General features: G+C 38.5%; 3 protein-coding genes and 1 long non-coding RNA gene across 4 annotated transcripts; 2 read left to right on the forward strand and 2 right to left on the reverse strand.

The window, feature by feature from the left end:
• Positions 146-7308, reverse strand: LOC104749246 (brefeldin A-inhibited guanine nucleotide-exchange protein 2). Its single transcript, XM_010470836.2, has 11 exons — positions 5862-7308; positions 5446-5763; positions 4997-5342; positions 4472-4894; positions 4078-4364; positions 3659-3932; positions 2924-3423; positions 2487-2808; positions 2011-2392; positions 1203-1900; positions 146-981 (listed from the first exon to the last, which is right to left on the reverse strand). The coding sequence occupies exons 1-11, from the start codon at positions 7061-7063 to the stop codon at positions 361-363; spliced, it is 5373 nt and encodes a 1790-aa protein (XP_010469138.1). The 5' UTR covers positions 7064-7308; the 3' UTR covers positions 146-360.
• On the reverse strand, positions 7735-10072 carry LOC104749247. Its single transcript, XM_010470838.2, has one exon. The coding sequence runs from the start codon at positions 9949-9951 to the stop codon at positions 8020-8022; it is 1932 nt and encodes a 643-aa protein (XP_010469140.1). The 5' UTR covers positions 9952-10072; the 3' UTR covers positions 7735-8019.
• On the forward strand, positions 12236-15082 carry LOC104749248 (65-kDa microtubule-associated protein 4-like). The gene is made up of 10 exons (XM_019238156.1): positions 12236-12498; positions 12602-12808; positions 12900-13055; positions 13140-13299; positions 13416-13567; positions 13639-13726; positions 13829-13902; positions 13995-14069; positions 14159-14411; positions 14491-15082. The coding sequence occupies exons 1-10, from the start codon at positions 12337-12339 to the stop codon at positions 14856-14858; spliced, it is 1695 nt and encodes a 564-aa protein (XP_019093701.1). The 5' UTR covers positions 12236-12336; the 3' UTR covers positions 14859-15082.
• On the forward strand, positions 15632-19059 carry LOC104749249. Its single transcript, XR_761351.1, has 5 exons — positions 15632-15782; positions 16084-18324; positions 18616-18656; positions 18752-18824; positions 18992-19059. It is a non-coding gene; the product is annotated as an uncharacterized LOC104749249 (long non-coding RNA).

The raw sequence follows: 19059 nt of genomic DNA on the forward strand, positions 1-19059 counted from the left end.
TTTTGATCCAAAAAAAAAAGAAGACTTGACTAATTTTGTCGAAATAGGCTTCAAACCTCGCGTTTGAGAATGAGCGAGTCTATCGTGCAACGTTTTTCTACTTTAGACTTGTTCTACTTGATTACCTAATCAGAACTTGACAAAATAAGAAATCACTCCGTACAAGGATTAGTACGGCGTCGTATTGACGGAAACCAGTTATAGCTTGCAAATATTGGGCCTACGAGAAGCCCATCAAGTCTGTGAACCGCGATGAATTAAAAAGAGAACTTTATAAAGGCAGGCAAGCAGGCAAGCAGGCAAGCATTCACATCGCGCCAAAGTGAAAGATGAAAAGCCAAAAAGAATAGAGAGCAAAAGTTAGCACCATTGGAGTAAAATCGGGCCAACAGATAAGCCAAGCATATCCGCGAGAGCAATCTGAACTTCGTGAGAGCCGTGTTCGCAGCTAATCAAGCTAGCCAGAAGTGGGAATAGACATGTCAGGTTCTTCTCAAATGGTGCCTCTTCCAATGTACATATTGCATTAAGTGTTGCAACTATAAGAGGAGCTCTTGCTGCTAGTTCCCTTCGTTTTCCTGATCCCAAAGGTATTCTCCATCGGTATTCACTGGCCCGTGATGATTCTGATTGTTGTTTTTTTGCAGAAGAAGAAGTCTCGATGTAGAAGTTGAGAACTTCTTGACAGATGTTGACTAGAAGTGACTCTATTTCCTCTGTCTCTTCTGCTCCTTTGGTTTTAGCTGTAACAAGATTCTGTAAAAATGTGAGGCAGATTTGGTAAGACTCGTTTTCAAGACGAAGTAGTGGAGGATCTTGCATCTGTGTCATTGGTCCTAGCTCTTGCAGTCTTGAACGGAGGATTGTGTTACTGTTTATTCCGTGAGCATGTAAAGCTACACTGTGCAATGCATCGAAGAGGACTAATGTGTTTTTCGCAGAAAGCTGAGGTCTGTACATGTTGTAAATCTCCATCACAGCCTGAAAAAACATAGAAATAAACAACATCAACATCAACAAAACTTGCATAACTTTTTTGTAATTTGTAAACGGACATACCAAACGCAAAAGGAGTTTATCCTTCTGTTTGTGTTTGAACAATTACAAAGAAATATTTCGATGAGAAATAATAAAACTTGTGGGTACATTTGAAGGAAAACGTTATTATAGTATGTTAACGTAAAGGCTTGAGAGGAACCAACCTGAATCAACAAAAGCTGAACAGCGGCTCGGCACTTAGCATCAGAGATAGCAACATAAAGACGGGTTGTTGTTCTCTGGCTCTCTTCATTAGCATCTCCGCCAATTGGAGGAGCAGACTCAGCATTACTATTCTGAATGTTGAGAGCATTTCTCTGGCTTCTCTCTACATATTCTTCACTGAGGAAATAAGAAAAATCTGGGCACGTTGTTTTCGCCGCTTCTTTTAAAGATGACACCACCTCTAACCACTTTTCTTCAGAGAACAAGCCATCGGCATCGCTCATCAGACGAACAAACGCAGCAATACCAATCCCTGCAAGGCTCTGGTGAGGTCTCTTTATGAAACTCACAAGAAGCTTTAGTACATTCTTTAGAAGTGGATTCACTGTAGCGTAGAATTTGACAAAGAGATCCACTACAAGCTGTAGTGCTAATGTACATGTCTCGTAGAGCCATGCATCATGATCCAGCTCATCCACATCACCACCATAACTTCCTTGATCAGCAGATTCGTCTTCGCCAGAAGGATCAATAGAATGCCGCACGTAGTCGAATATAGGAAATAACACAGACTCGAATACTTTCTCCCATAACGGTAGAGAAAATAAATGGCCATGGTTGCGTAAGGTATCAAACATAATCTGTAGTGCGCTTTTCCTGATTTCTGGTCTTGGATCGAAACTAAGCTCTGATAAGCCTGAACATTATACATAGGAAGGTGAAACACATAAATATAACCTTCAATAAGAACCAAAAAAGGTAGTTAAAAAATGCCTAGTGTAGAGACTAATTAATTTAATGTTATACCTGATAGTAAGGGAAACCAGAAGTAGAGATGATTATTGTTGTTTGCAATCTCTCCGTTCTCTTGTTTCCCACTTTTTCCAGTGTGGAGAGATGACTGAGTAATCTTTCCAGAAGTTTCCTTGTCTTTGTTTGTTGATGGCGATTTAAGATCTCCTTCTGCAAGCTTCGTTGCACAATATCGGAGAAAAGCTATGGAACTGAGACTGATATCCTTGCTAAATCTATTATTGGTGAATGCAACTAGGCAATTCACACAATCTGTAAAAGTGGTAGTTTCTGTCTCAGTGATGTATGGGAAGTATTCTCGGATAATCTTCTCAATAATCTCAAAGGACAAAAACACAATATTTTTGTGGTCGTCATATGCCGCTGTGGTAAAAACCTGCAAAGAAAGAAAATACTTTGTGAGGACACATGAGTAACCCAAAACCCTCTTGAACAAATGCGGTTACAAGAGAAGTACAATAAATGTCTACCATGAACATGCTTTTCCATCCTGACTTAACATTATTTACACGCGACAATACCATTTGAGAAACACATCGGATGATAAGTTCTCTGATCTCAACATCATTACTTCTACGCATAACAATGACAAATGGTGTCATAAATTCATTCTGGAAGTTGTAATTAGCCAACTCCTCCCGTTCCAGGAATTTCATTGACAACTGGCGCAGGGAATCCATTGCAAAAATTGCAATTGAAAGATTCTCTGAGCATCCAATGGTCACAAAGAAGCCCGATAACACTTGCCAGATGCTTGACCAAACAAGCCTTATGCGATTCATGTTATAATGCCTGTCACCAATTACAAACAGAAAATTGTCAAATAGAAAAATTGCTAAGAACAAAATACGTCTCTTATATACAGTATATGGGAGAAAAGAGAGGAAAGAAACTAGGAGATTCTTACGCTATCTCAACAATCTTCGTGAGGCTAAAAACTCGTGGATTAGACGGAGACCGCAACTCATCCATAGAAACTTTGCAGAGAGCTTTAACAAAGTCTATTATAGCTTCACTGTTTAGTTTCTGACTCTGTGAAAATATTTGATTCATTTCACCAACCTGCTCCAACAAATTCAAGTTTGAAACTATAATGCTCATCTGTTCTCGTCTCACGTTCTTAGAATCTTTTCCGCCAAGACTCATGCTATCGTATGAACCCCTCAAGACACCTGTAGCTGCATATTGACTTTTCCCAGGACCCTTCCTTTTCAGAACAGGAAGTATATATTGTTTGGGCTGCTTTGATTTCTCCGACTCATTTTGATTGGAAGCAAAAAAAGTGGCATCTGGAGGAGCACCTTCTCCCAAGAGATGTAGTTGTTCAAAACGGGAAACACAAGTAAGTATATGCTCCCAAGCATCTTGCAAATAGTTGCCCTCTTCATCTGCAAGTCTGAGAATCGCCTGGAAAACAACCAATATTAATTTGGGATACAGACAAATTTTACTGGGGAAAAGGCGACAGCAAGATCAGGAAGGAAATATTATCGACATAAAAGTGATGCAAGGAATAGACTGCGAACGAGCTAAGATGGGGAAAGTATACTCAAGAGACATAGCATGTTCTTTGGTACAACGAAGGAAGAAGACTATTATAAACAATAATCACATAAAAACCTTAATGATGTAAAACACCAACCTTGATGGCTTCAATATTTTTCTGCTTGATATCAGCTGGGGAGTGAAGTGAAGTGAACTTCGCTAGTGAAGTCACAAATGCATCTCTATGGGTCTTCATAGACATCAAAGAAGTGGCATGAATTGCATGGTGGAAGCCTTCAAGACATAAGTTAATCACTATCAAATCATCACTCTGGTCTAGCGGCACACTGAATGCAGCAAGCATAGGAGCCCAACAAGCCTCAATCATAAATTTGAGAACAACCACATCTGTGGCAGCATAGTAAGTTGACCTGCAAACTCAATTCAATTTAAATACTGTATCAGCTGAAAGATGCCTAAAAGATGGAACAGTTCAGGAGAGTAGTTCTGAGTTGAATGAATACTATATGTTACAGAAAAATGGTTGTTGATGCAAGGAAGTGTGAGTGATCTTACTCAGATTTGCGAGCTTTTTCCTTAAATTGCTCTTGCATATGCTTCATCAAATCATCACTTGTTTCCGCATATGAATCTCCCCACTGCTTACGAATCACTATGTTTAATATAGCATCCAAACCAAGCATTCTGTTTGAGTATTGTTTCTGTTGCAAAGGTAGATCATCTTCTTTCATTTTTATCTCATTCTTTGTTATTCTTTCATACAGCGATCTCATGTAGTCCGCAGGTAAATCTTTATCGTCGTCTATCCCACGATTGTTTCTGATAAAGTCATCTGCAGACATCTGTATATGTTCCAAAAGGAAAAAAAAAGTGCAGAAAAAACGTCATCAACATTCTACCTCAAACTAACACAGTAACTGTATATACCTAGACAATGAATGAAACAAACCTTGATCTTCACCATGGGGTTGTGCGCATCAGTATTCAGCATGATCACAGAATATGCAAGAACATAAGCTGTGTCTGCGCTAGTAAACACCTTAGGATTACACTTGCAGTAACGTTCAGCAAACTTTTCCATGATTCGGTCAATCTTTTGTGCTTCTCCAGGCAGCCTAAAACCTTCAAGAAAGGTTCTAATTGCCTCATCAAATTCCATGCCTTGAAAATCAAAAGAATCCACATATGCATGCATCACCTTGAGAGGTAACTCTTCTCTTTCTCCAAGATAGTCACCTATCAAAGTTTTATTTAACCCTGACGCATCTTTGAGAAAAGCTGCTATTTCTTCAGGAGATTCACCCACCTTGCCCACGTTGATGAGAAACTCAATACCTTTTGTTGGCTTCCGATTAAAAAGAGAAATACCTTCCTGGGACAAACATTTAAATTAGCATTAACGACCACAGAACAATTATAAAATGTCACTTATTTCAATAATCTGCATAATACCCAAACATCTTTACGTTCTTACCTGAAGTTCGAGTTTGTAAGCCCGGCGCTGCTCGATAGCTTGAGCATCAGATGTACTTCCTGAAGATTCAGAATAGGTATCTGACCCATCAGCAGACTCATCAGCATTTCCATTTGCCAACTGGGGACTTCCAGGTCCCAGATCGATCTCAAGTGCTTCAGATTTATTCAATGAATTAGACACTGGCAGTCGCAACTGCTTGTTCAACCAATCTCCCATTGATTTCAATATGGCTACTAAGCATTTCATGGCTTCAAGTTTCATAGCAGCCTCCTGAGGTGGCATCAATGTTGTAGCTGTACCAGGGGGAACCCCTTGAGCCGTTTTAAGGAGACCATTGACCATCCTAAACATGATCATACAGAGGAAACATAAATTACACAAAGAACTTCCACCTCAAAGAAACTCAAACTCTGAACAGCGAAGCATCAAGGGATACCATAATATACCTCTCAAAAATATTTGATGAATTGACATCACAGTCGTAGTTCAAGAATATATCAACTAGGATTTGTGAATCCAAACAAAGCTTGTCAAGAAACCGAAGAACAATCATCTTCTGTTGAAAATTAGGTTGAGCTACATTCTCCACGACTCTAAGAACAATCATTGGAAAGAAAACTCCAATTTCAGCCTTTAATCCAGCCCGGAATCTTGCAACCAGACTGATGAAAATAGAGCAAGAAAGCTGGAAGATAATCATAAGAGTAGAAGCACTGTTCTTTAACAACGACAAACACAAAAACTGCTTGATATCACCTAAAAACCTGTTCAGCAGAGATGGAAATTCATCAGAAGAATGAAAAATCTGATTCACCCTTACATTCTCAAAAGAAAATAAGAGCTAAAGAGGTTTTTAACGTACTTCTCGCTTGTCCTAAAGACAGCTCCAGCATTCTCCAACAAGATCTTTAACAACTCGAGAGCCATAATCTTCCCTCTCATCGACTGTGGATCTGTTGAAGACTCCTTTGGCGGCGCCTTCATGGAGAGCTTACAAAGCGCCCTGAAAACCAGGCAGGCATCTCTCCTCAGCTTATTCTCTATCTGAACTTCTAAATCATCATCTCTCTCAGCGTCTCCGTCTGCTAGCTCCCCCTTCCTTCCCTCTAGAGCCGACTTGTACATACTAATCTCCCAATACTTTGCGTCCAACATGTCCTTATCAGTGGAGTCCAACAAATCCGTAGGATTCGTAGTCTCCACTGTGGTAGTCCGATACGCCCCATCTTGGCCAACTGATCCAGATCCTGAGCCTGATCCTGGCATTGTAGGGTTCAACACTCCGTCAATATCTTGCACGATTTTGGTGATGAAACCCTGAACAAACTGCGTCATTGTCCCATCCGCATCTGATTTTTCAATCGGCTCCATGAGCTCAGCCACTACGATCGGCTGAATTGGAACCGTTGACGAGTCCGCCTCCATTCTCCGGAAAACAATCACCAGTATCTGGATCAGCGAAGCCTTGGCAGTCGTCTGATTCACCACGTTTTTGCTTCCCAAGTAAATGTCGTAGCAAGTGCGTACGACTAGGAGCAAGCATTTGCCATGGATCCTCAGCGAGATGGAGTTAATGGCAGATAACAGAGTCTTTAACACAGGCAATTCAATGGATTCATCTCCCAAATCATGGCATTTACAAACGGACTCGATCAATTTAAAAAGGAGAAGGGACTCCGCTCCACCGGACGGGTCCGATTCACCACGAATGTAGCCATGCGCGATAAGTTTCTGAATGCAGTCAATAGCAGGTTCCACGATCTTGGCGAGGCCTGTGCCACAGGCACTGATCAGAGGGCTGAAGATGAATTCAGAGTCGGCGAGAGAGTACTCGATCGAACCACCGTCGTTAAGTGGACCGGGAACAGAGGAATCAGAGTCGGAGTCAGCAGCGGCAGAGTACGACGGAGGAGGTGGTTTCTGCGGCGAACTTAGCCGCTCGATAACAGCTTTGCATTCGTTAGCGAGCTTCGAGTGTTTCCGCCACGACGCGTTTTTGACGATCTTCTCTAATGCTGGAGTTACGACTCGGCTCAACCGGGAATCAGCTTCCGAGGAAGCCATTCCCAATTTTCACAACGAGCTCAGGCGACTCACAGATCTAGAACAATAGAGCAACAGAGACGAGACAGCCTCTCTTCACCGAATTGCGTCGGAGCTCTGAGTCCGATCCGAGTTGGGTCGGCGAGTCTGACTCAAAACCGCTGCAAAAAAAAGGAAACTGCAGGGTACAGAGCAGAGAGGCTTGATGAGACGAAAACTTCAGATCGCGTCGTCGCAGTTTGATTTTTCTGCTGCCATCGAAAATGAAAGTTTCATAATTATATGACCAAAATACCCTTCAGTTGACACTGGACTTGAAGAGAGCCACTTTGTAAATTCAGAGAAATTAAAACACCAATTTCGTCATTTACATCACTACATTTCTTAGCTGGTGATCGCCGGGGAATTCGCAGCGTGTTCCCGGCTAGTGTACGTGCTTTTTATATCCAAAATGGTACAAAACCATACGCATTTGTAATATTACAATTACCAAATTCTTAAAGTTTAGCCTAGAAAAGTCACATTAATTAAAAATCTTGGACAAAAACTAGTGAGTCTCGCTCGAAACGCATAATCAAGTATGTAACTGTCCAAATCAAGTTCGAATGTAGGAGGAGGTTCGCGTTCTACTTAACTTGCACAGAAAAATTCCACATCCTACTGTTCCAAGTCATCTCTGAAACCAAAAATGATTTGGGCGCAAAAGATTATCACTTTACAATAGTCAAAAGTGAGAATCTTAGTTGAATAAAATTAACAATATATGCAGAGGAACAATCTAGGTTTCACTTTACATAACCACACAACAATAAAACTCCTACAACAACCAGCAAAAACAAAAAATCCTTGAAACCTTTGTAATAGAAGTATAGAAGATATAAAATATACAACCTGATTCCCAGTTATGAAGTGGGGAAGGATATGCATAACGAGATGTGTGAGATATGAGAGTTAGAACTTGGTTCCTTACCGCGTTTCTACAAAATCTCCCCGTGTCTGAATCCATTGTCTTCACCGTCTGTTGTTGAATCCAAACCACAAGGAGAATCATACCACTTGGAGTTTTCTTGATAGAAGCTATCATCGACTTGTATACCAGCTAAACCTACATCTGTTTCTATACTACCTCCTCCATCGTGTATCATCGCTTTTGTTAGTTTAGATTCTTCGCTATTCAGAATGCTCTTCTCATTAAAGTCATTGCATTTCAACCATTTGTCAGGCTTGCATGTCTCAGACAAGATATCTTTTGGACTTCCACAACCCGACGGTGGCCTTATCTCTTCCCAAGGAACAACATTATCAAGGTTCCTCCCAAAACTGTCCTCATCATCTTCAATAAGTTCTGTATCCTTCCCATCTCCATATAAATGCTCGTGATGATGGTCACTCCAATGTGCCAGATCATTATCTCCAACAAGTATTTCATCTGAGTCTGTCTTCTCTGGAAGCAAGCCCGTTGTCCCCTTAACACTCTCATCGCCGAAATTCCTGATCTTGTTGAGCATCTCAAACAACTCGCTGGACATTGAACCCAACACCTCTTCTGAAAACGTTCCAAGCTTTCCTTCCAGAATGCAAAGTTCACTCCTTAGTTCCTGCACCTGATGCAAGACAGCTAAACGCATATCGCCACTGACCCCATCAGTTTCCAAGTCTTCCTGCACTCCGTAGACAGTTTCTTGATCCATCAATAAATCCTTATGACCAACAACCCGATGCATGATTCTCGCATTTCCATCCGTTGCCCCTGGCTCATGTCCTGAATGGACAGCGTATAGCTTAAAAACAGCTGTCCCTTCTTCCTGGTATACAAAAGTCTTGGTCCTTTCACTGTAGTTAGCAATGGGCACAATAGCTCTAATCCTAAAACCACAACCGCATTTCTTCGACTGATATGGCTCCCTCTTCAAAATCCTAGCCTTCTTAATTGAGCTAGGCTCTCCAGCTCTATGACAAGCATAATCCTTCACCTCTGCCATAAATGGCTTATACCTAATATACTTCTGCCTAATGCAGAGCACAACCTTGTGCTTGGCAGCCAATTGCTGCAACCTGTCGGGAACCTCCTTGGCAGGCACATCAAAAGACTCAGTATACTCAAATCTACGCCGTTTGTTCCTCGAAGCGGAACCAGATTCAGCATTACAAACAGGACATGCGGCTAGACAAACCCTAATAAAGCTCTCGGGAATACCATAGAGCTTAGCACCAACAGTCCAAACTTGTTTAATCCTTTCAATGGTCTCTTTAAGTCCTAGGTGTTTCAAATCGCCATCAGCGTGATAGCCCATGACTATATCTTGCCACTGGTTAATGTGAGAGACGAATTGCTGAGTATTATTCTTGAAGCAGAGAAACTCGTTACCAGTGGCTGGATCAAGGCGGGAAGTGAGCTTATCCTGGATCCGTTTCCATGCGGTGATGTAAGCTGTTTCCTCGTTTCGGTCCTTCCAAACGCAGCGCCATGACTTGAGTACAGACCTAGGCGTGGCGACACGGATCTCCGCGGGAGTAGCTAGACGTCCCTCACGGAGACAGAGGATCATGAGAGCGTGAGAATCAGCGTTCAAAGTGTAGAACTGAGTTGAGATGTGTGACTCTGGGCTGATAAAAAACTCATCTCTTCCGTCACTGGAAACCCTAGAATTTGAAGAACCATCAAATTTGGGGGTTCCGGCGTAGGGATGAGACGCATCGTCGTGTTCGTCGGAGGATTGACCTGGGGAATCTCCGGATGGAGAAGAACGGAAGAGTACGAATTCCGGGAGAGAAAAATCGGGATCGACTTCGGAATTTTGGTGGTGGTTGAGAGTGGAGGGTGGTGACTGAACGATTAAGTCCGCCGTCGAATCAAGATCGAGATCATGATGATGGAATTGACCTTCTTCGGTTTTGTGAGAATCCATCTGGAAGACGAAGAAGTAGCTAGCTCAGACAGAGAGAGAGAGAGAGAGCGAAGATGGTGAAGAAGACGACGCGACGATGAAGCAAAAAGAGAGAGAGAGAAAGAGAGAGAGAGCAGGAGAGCAGAAAAAAAAAAAAGGGCTTTTTGAGTAATATTTTTCAGATGTGTGGTTTTCTTTTAATTGATTTTATTTTCATTATTATAATAAGGCTCGGTCTGACAATACTGATAAGTCCGAGGGGCATTATTTTATTGTTCTCTCCACATAGTCACAATAGTTTGGTTTTTTATTTTTTTCGTTCCACAAATTCAGACAAAGCTTGGTTCGTCTTTTGTTTTTGTTTTTATTAAGCTCTTCTTTTTATCCACTTCCATATTCCAATCATCATAAACAATTTGGTTTGTACGATTACTGTGGATGTGGTGATTAAATAATAATGATTTTATGTTAACTACTACGACCAAAAACAATGCGTTGGGGTGGTTTTGGCCACATAAACAAAGTGATTGTTCAAAAAGAACAAAGTGATTGAATTGTTATATGATGTCATGTGTCACAGTCACACGTTGAATGAAGTTTAGCTTAAGTAAAAGAGGAAAAAACTCCTCATATCACAACCGTTTATCTTATTTGAAAATCTACTAAAATGTCATTCGTTTATATCCTTGATCCAACTAATTTTACCCTAATGTACTAACTTGAAAAAGTTGTATATTCTCTCCATTAATTTTCTACAAGATCTGTTTTCATCCAAACTCCATCTGTAATTTTGTTATGTTGTAATGCTTCTGTAAATCTTAAACAATGAACATACATACGTACCATATAAGAGTATAGTGCAAATTAACAATGAATTAATACTAATCCGTTGAAGGGTGTTTATGTTATATATTTTTCTTTGTTGGTAATGTCGGGTGTTCGGAAAAGTACATATATTGTTAAAATCACGGTATTAATCTCACTCGATGGTTGAAAAAAATATTGTTCTTTTTAAGTCTATCCTTCGAAGTCTCTTACCATTATCACCCGCTTAAAGTAGAAAAATACTCAAATCAATTTTAGTGATTTGATTGACTTCAACAAAGTAAATTTCAAAATATCAGATATGTCACAGTCGTCTGTGCTAATTCAGGAGTATATTTTTGTTTATTTATTGTGGTTACTATTTTTTTGTTAGCAAAACAAAAATCTTGATTGCCATTTTTAATTTCATTTAGGAAGTAGGATCAATAATGGAGCCAATTATATTTCAAAAAAATCCGAACAGTTCCTATTTCAAAAAAAATCAAGGCCTTTATTGCTCGCTCACGAAATCTGATCCGTTAAAAAAAAAAGGAAAAGGCAAAATAGGAAAGATGAGTTCAAAACAACGGCTAAGATCATTCCACGTCAACCAAAATCGTGAGCCCCGGATCGTAACGGACCCTCCTCCCGCTCCTTGTTCAAATTTTAACTTTTACATCCGTTACTCTTCTTTGTTCTCCTTACTCCCAACTCTTATAAACCCTAATTTTGCTCTCTCCTTCCTTGATCATATCTTCCCACACTTCTTGGGCGCTGCTCATCTTTGATCCAGGTAGATTCTTTTTTTCTTCTTCTCCCTCGCTCTTCTCTCTCGTAGATGTGTACAGATCTTGAACTTCTTTTTGAATCATCGCGATTTTCTGTGATTTTGATTCTGCGGAGGAATCAGAGATTTCGTTTCAGAATTGTTAGGTTTTTGTGTAATCGAGAATCTGAGTAATTTATTGGTGATGTTCAAATTGTTCATAATTGGGGTTTTTTTTATTTTTTGTATTTAGGTTTTCGAGAGAAGGATCTAGCGTGTTCTAATCATCATGATGCGGAATTCAACAGAGCAGTTTTCGCGAATCGAGACTACATGTGGATTGTTACTTCGTCAATTGCAGGTTTTTTTTTTTTAAATCTTTCTGTTTCACATCTTCGTTTCAAGATTACGTTTTTTTTTCTTCTTGGTTTTAATGTAGGATTTTACCAAATTTTGGTATCAGGAAATATGGAATGAAATGGGAGAGACTGAGGATGAGAAGGATACTGCTTTGGCTGATATCGAGAAGGAGTGTCTCTCGGTTTATAAGCGAAAAGTTGAAGAGGCTAGTCGTTGTAAAGCCAATTTGCTTAAAGAAATCGCCCTTGGAAGATCTGAAATTGCAGCCATTGGCTCTTCTATGGGTGGACAAGAGATTCATGCAAGTGTTTTTTTATTTATAGATTCTGTTAACTTTTTTGTTTTTGTCTGCTTGAGTTATGGCAAGTACTGATGTGTTTTTGCCTTCTTCTTGGTGATTGGGAGAAAACTTGAAGGAAGAGCTTGAGAATGTTAATGTTCAATTGGATGGACTACGCAAAAAGAAAGCTGAGAGAATGAATCGGTTTCGTGAAGTCATTGATCAGTTACTGAAGTTGTCATCTCAACTTGGAAATCCAACAGATTATCTGAAGAAGTTTGCTGCAGAAGAGACTGATCTTTCGCTTCAGAAGTTGGAGGAGTTGCGTAGGCAATTGGCTGAAATCCAGAATGAAAAGGTTAGTTTTGCTGCTAGATCTCATGACATGGGACTTACAAGATTCTGTGCAACTGTTTAACTGTTTTTCCAATATGTTAATTTTGATTCTTTTCAAATTGTAGAGTAAGAGAATGGAAGAGGTAGAACGTTTGCTGAAAATGCTTAACTCGTTGTGCTCGGTGCTTGGTGAAGATTTCAAGGACATTCTAAGAGGGATACATTCATCTCTGGTTGATTCTAACACCAGAGATGTGAACAGAAGTACTCTTGATAAGTTGGATATGATGATTATGAATTTACGAGAGGTCAAGTTACAGCGAATGCAGAAGGTTAGTAGTCTAAGGTTTAGGTCTTTTTGAAATGGGTTGCAAAAAATTTCTGCGTGCTTATGATTTCTGACTCTAATCACTTACTTTTCAGGTTCAAGATCTTGCGGTCTCCTTGTTGGAGCTCTGGAATCTGCTGGACACGCCTGCGGAAGAGCAAAAGATATTTCACAATGTCACCTGCAGCATCGCTTTGTCTGAGCCTGAAATAACTGAGGCCAACATACTATCTGTTGCTTCCATTAAATGCGTGAGTGCACAGGACCAAACCTTGCTGTGTTTTCTCCTCTATCCATTTATAAAGACTAATTTATAATGTGGGTTTATATTACAGGTTGATGATGAAGTCACTAGGCTTAGCAAGCTTAAAATAACTAAGATCAAAGAGGTGATACTAAGAAAGAAGCTTGAGCTTGAGGAAATATCAAGGAAGATGCACATGGCAACCGAAGTTCTCAAATCAGAAAACTTTTCAGTTGAAGCTATAGAATCTGGTAAACCATTATTTGGCTTATTTGTACATCTAACAGTGCTGATAATTCTATCACTTTGATGTTATGCTCATTATATGCAAATGCTAATACATTGCATGCTTCTCCTCATCTTTTAGGTGTCAAGGATCCTGAGCAGTTGTTAGAGCAAATTGATTCCGAGATTGCAAAGGTCAAAGAGGAATCTTCAAGCAGGAAGGAGATTCTTGAAAAAGTGGAGAAATGGATGTCAGCATGTGAAGAAGAGTCTTGGCTTGAAGAGTACAATCGGGTTAGAAAATTAATATCAATCTATATGCCTGCTTCAATCTTTTTCTAGTCCTCACATTGTTGGCTTATCAGGATGATAACCGGTACAACGCTGGAAGAGGAGCTCATCTTACATTAAAGCGTGCTGAAAAAGCCCGTGTACTTGTCAATAAACTTCCTGGTAACATTCTTGCTCTTTAGATTGTATAACAAAAACCCTCAATTCATAACTTTAGCTTTTAATTACCCTAGAAACTGAATACCTCTGCGGCTGTTGATGCAGCGATGGTGGAGGCTTTGACTGCCAAAGTCACTGCTTGGGAGGCTGAAAGAGGAAATGAATTCTTATATGATGGTGTAAGTGTCTTTTTACTGATTAATGACTCTGTGCTACTCACTTAACAAGTCAGCATTTTTATACACAAAAGCATGTTCCTTTGATTGTTCAGGTCCGAGTTTTATCGATGCTTGATCAGCACAAGACTCTATGGGGAGAGAAAGAGCATGAAAAACAGAGACAAAGAGTAAGGAACACTGGTTATTACCAGGAACGTATTCTTAGCATTTGAGACAAACATCATTAGCAATTTTGACATTGTTGCTTTCATCTCAGGATCTGAAGAAACTCCATGGACAACTCATAACAGAACAAGAAGCCCTTTACGGGTCTAAACCAAGCCCAAATAAAAGCGGAAAGAAACCACTGAGAACGCCAGTGAATGCTGCCATGAACAGAAAACTCTCACTTGGTGGTGCCATGCTTAATCAAAGCTTGAAGTCTGAGAAGGCATCACTCAATGGCAAAAAGAACAGCTACTATGACCAGAACGCAAGTAGAAGAGATTCAACTCTTCCAACTCCTTCAGGTACATAAATAATTAGACAGATTTTGGTACTGAGACTTAGAAAGAGATTAACTATAGAGAGTTTGTGTCAAATGTTTAGGGAGGAGAAACTCAGAGCTTCCAGGTCGTCTCAGATCAAAGAACGTCTCAGTTTCAGGCAAAAATGTGACGAGCAAAGGGAGATCTCCAATGCTTAGGAAGCCTCTTTCACCTGTCACTTCCAATATCCTGAATTCCCCAGAAGATCACAGGGATGCTTACACAACAAAACCATCATCTTTAGAGGAGAGAATCTTGACACCTAAAACCAATGAAGAAAACGAAAGAGTTGTACCAACAACTCCGGCAGCTTCAGTCGCAATGATGGAGGCAACAACGCCGTTCACTCATGCGGTGGAGAAGAGAATGGATGAAGCACCCGTTGCTGTTGAGTACTCGTTTGAAGAGGTTCGGGCCGGTTTTTGCTAAACCCGTTGCTGCTTCAAAATGTATCCGATTTACTGCTTTCTTCTAGTAATTTCAAATCAGATACTACTTCGTTCGGGCCGGTTTTTGCTAACCCGTGGAAACCCCGGTTTCCTCCCTTTTGGAAGCTGCTTCAAAATGTATCCGATTTACTTGCCTTTTCTAGGATTTGATATTTTCCGGTACTTACAAAAATGACAAGTTTAATATTTTTAAAGACCTTCTCTTATTAAAGACTTCTGATCTAATATTTTTAACACATTAATACATCAATACTTTTATAAAATACTAGATCAATACCCGCGGTACACCGCGGCGCAAATTTTTATTTTATTTTCTTGTAAAATATAATCTTTTTAAATTTATGATATAATGTTTGTCTAAGTTTGTTGTCTATATATTTTTAAAATATATATATAATTCTGATAATGATATTGAATTATTAATATGTGTATAAGTGAATGATATGATGTTATTTTATGTATATAATGTAATTATATACACAATTTTTTGCCTAAATTCTGTCAAGCTAAAGACCATTTTTTTTAAAAACTTATGCTTAATTTGTAAGTTTAAACTTATGAATATTTTATGGACCCCAAAGAGATATTTAAAAATTATCTACTTAATATTAAGTGATTATTCCTATGGTTTTGTTTGGGCCTTTATTTTTTTTATTGGATCATAATTTTGTTGCTGGACTCTACTGGGCTTCCCATAATTTTTAAGAAAAAAAAAGGTCCTAAAATTGAAATCAATAGCGACGTTTAGTTTCTTCTTCCTTTCATAGAAAAAAATACAAACTCATCAGATTCCAAATTCGATGTCCATAATTTCGCTAACCGATATAAAAAAAACATTGATCTGGGTTCTAATATTTTATCGATCTCTACTGCGAAGAAGATTGGGATTCTAGAAATGGAAGAGGTAAATTATCAGCTTTGATGGTAGTGTTATTTTGAATGCTCCGATGATCTAATCTTTCGTCCATGATTCTGTAATTAAGTCAGAAAATATGTATCAAGTCATATAAAACCGGGTTCTACTTGTTTAGATTTTGTTTTGTTAACAGACTTGTTTTTATTGATATGAGGATCCGTTGAAGGTATAAATCATTATCTCCGATTATATTAGGAAGAACAAATTGTAAAACTAATTGAACCGATGAGATGTATAGGCTTGGTTTTGGTTTCAAAATCTGATTTTTTGATTGATTTCTGGGCAACAGGGATTTCAATCGGCAGGTCAAGGTATACCGCGGATCATTGATAATGGATGGTTGCCGCGACTCCAATTTATCATTTCATCTCGATGATCTGCTCCCACAAAGATAATAAATCTGTTTGTTATTTCAAACATATCATATTTCCTTTTTTATAAAATTATAAATTAACGTGTACTTCTACTATGTAGGTCACATACTCAATAAACTGCTGATATGTTGTCTACACACATGAAGCTCTTTTCACATAAGCAATGGAAAAAGGTCAGTATTGTTTATTATTCAAAACTCGTCAAAATAATTGAATAGCAATGTGAATTATAAAATAATTGTCTGCAAAACATATAGTTCTTTAAATCACAATACTATAAACTATAGTTTTTGAGAAAAAGTAGTAAAGATTGTCTGTGATTTATTTGTTGAATTTTGAAAAACCATAATATAGTCTTGAGTTGGTTGATCTTCACACTCTTGCCTTTGACATTCGTCCTTTTACCTTAAGCTTCACTTATCTGGGTTAAAAAAAATACACCATGTAATAGTAAGAATAACTTTACAAAATTTTAAGTACAATTAACATATTTAACTTCAAACGTACCTTAAAGCAAAGAGGTCTAGTAGAATCTGATTAGTTTCCCAGATTTTGAAAAACCTCTTTAAAAACAACGTTAGTTGTTTTACTGTCAATCTGTCCATCTTTCCCGACAATAAGAATTTTTAATCTCTTTTTCGAAGTGACTCTCGATAGAGCAACATAAAGTTGGCCGTGAGAGAACACCGGTCTTGGCAAATAGAGTCCTACTTTCTCAAGAGATTGTCCCTGACTCTTGTTAATCGTCATAGGAAATGCCACAGATAAAGGAAACTGCCTTCTCCGCATTTTAAATGGTAGTTTTGTGTCAGATGGTGTAAGCAATGTCTTAGGAATCAAAACCTTATCACCTATTCTGTCTCCTGTAATAACCCTTGCCTCTACCACATGGTTAGCCAGTTGTGTGATCTGGAGCCTAGTACCATTACATAATCCACCTTTAAGATCAATATTTCTTAGCAACATTATAGGACAACCAACCTTCAGACGTAGAGCATGATTTGGCAACCCAGACAATTCGAATATTTTATATAGAGTCTTATAAAGGAACTAACAATAATCTAGAACTTGCCTCATTATTTTGATATGATTTTGGAAATCGATTGGGTCATAATTGGTAAGGTTTACCCCTTCGTTTGCGTAATACATATAGCAATCGTATATCATGCATTCAATCTGATAACTAATGGGGCAAGTGAATTAATTCATTTAGATGTAATAGGTTGTTAGGCTTATAATGTAAAGGGGAATAGGTTCAAACAAAACTGAAAGTTGAAAGATGGGTATGTGTAACAAAAGCCCATCGAATAAGTAGAACATATAACATTAAATGACATTTATTGTGAGAATTTTCTATATTAGTATTTTTGAGCAAAAGTTGCTACAAAAATACTAATATAGATATGGAATACATGAATTTTGGCAAAATTATTTATTTGGTTGATTCCAACAGCAAGGTCTAATATTGAAATGGAATAATAACTTACTTTAAAACATCTGTATATATAAAGTTCACTTTCCTCACTCTTAGTTTTGCCATATCATCACCTCTCTTAGTTTAATAAGCCGAATTATTTGACATAGCCCAATAAACAATTCTTCTTTCTTTCTTTGTTTTTTTTTTTTTTTTTAAAGCCCAGTTTCATATATGTTAGCAATTTTTTTTTTCTTTTGAACAAAGTATATGTTAGCAAATATGTTAACGTAAAACTGAAAAAAAATAATCAAAAATATTAATTAAGCTAAGAAATATATCTTAGGACACAAAAAAAATGCGTGTGAATTTTTTTTTTTCTTTCTTTTCTTTCTCTCGATCTATCTCTCTCCGAGGAGGACATCACCGTCCTCATCGACACCGATGAATCCTCTACACAGCCCACTGGCAAGAACATCCGCCGTGCGCTTAAGGATCTCATCGGAATCGGATCTGCTGATATTGGCAACGTTCTTGTCGTTCATTACATCGGACACGGGACGAGGCTGCCCGCTGAGACTGGTGAAGACAATGATACTGGCTACGACGATGATACTGGCTACGACGAGTGTATTGTTCCTTGCACGTGAATTTAGAGGAAAATCAAGAAGCAACCCAGCACTAATTTTATTGATGGTCAATGATTCAATCTCACTTTCGATGCTCCAATCTCTTTCTATTGGTACGATTTTATCTTCTTTTTTTTTTTAAATGGCAAACGGTTTAAGCTGCATCTCCATGAATCGATTAGGTTTAGTTCACTTAGGTTTAATTAAGGTTAGATTCACAAGATCAGTTCATGCTGCTTGACAATACTATGGTTTTTAGTCTGGTATAACTGTATTAGGTCTGGTTTGGAATGAGAATTATTTAAGATTATTGTAAGATGCAATTGATAGATTATGTCATTTTGTATTAGAAAAGATTATTTAAAAGCTTTATTAACTCTGGAGCCTTGTGGATTTTGTTGTAGATGATCTCCGACAATGAATCCCCAGAAAAATTCTTATTTAGGTAAGTGTCCTTTAGCCAAAACTGGTTCATAGTTAACTCTTGCATTTTTTTGGTCTATTCTTCTTTTCTTATTAGATGTTCAATTGTTGGTGTAGATGATATTGTACTTGTGGACAAAATTTGCCTCAAGGATTACAAGTTTGTGCGTGGTGATGTTGTAGTGTTCAGGTATGTTCCTTCTAATGCCAAACCACGTTTGAGTCATCCTTTGACAAGAACTATACAATGAGTTTTAGTTGATTACATGTAATGTTAGTCTCCACTCTCCTGTTAATGTCTTATCCTTGATGGTTAGAGTATTCTTAATCACATATTAACATAGATTTTGAATGTAGATGATGGATATGATGATGTGGTATGGCCTCCCCAAAGAGTTAGCAAGATTGGTCGATAAAGCTAATTG

Source organism: Camelina sativa, chromosome 16 (assembly GCF_000633955.1).
Source record: "Camelina sativa cultivar DH55 chromosome 16, Cs, whole genome shotgun sequence".
Classification (NCBI taxonomy): Eukaryota; Viridiplantae; Streptophyta; class Magnoliopsida; order Brassicales; family Brassicaceae; genus Camelina; species Camelina sativa.

Coding starts and splice junctions, on each gene's coding strand:
- LOC104749246 (XM_010470836.2), bottom strand. CDS start 7,063: ATGGCTTCCTCGGAAGCTGATTCCCGGTTGAGCCGAGTCGTAACTCCA. Junction 5,343..5,445: donor TCATCAAATATTTTTGAGAG/GTATATTATGGT, acceptor GATCATGTTTAG/GATGGTCAATGGTCTCCTTA. Junction 3,424..3,658: donor AAAATATTGAAGCCATCAAG/GTTGGTGTTTTA, acceptor GTTGTTTTCCAG/GCGATTCTCAGACTTGCAGA.
- LOC104749248 (XM_019238156.1), top strand. CDS start 12,337: ATGAATCGGTTTCGTGAAGTCATTGATCAGTTACTGAAGTTGTCATCT. Junction 12,499..12,601: donor CTGAAATCCAGAATGAAAAG/GTTAGTTTTGCT, acceptor TTCAAATTGTAG/AGTAAGAGAATGGAAGAGGT. Junction 14,412..14,490: donor AACTCTTCCAACTCCTTCAG/GTACATAAATAA, acceptor TCAAATGTTTAG/GGAGGAGAAACTCAGAGCTT.
- LOC104749247 (XM_010470838.2), bottom strand. CDS start 9,951: ATGGATTCTCACAAAACCGAAGAAGGTCAATTCCATCATCATGATCTC.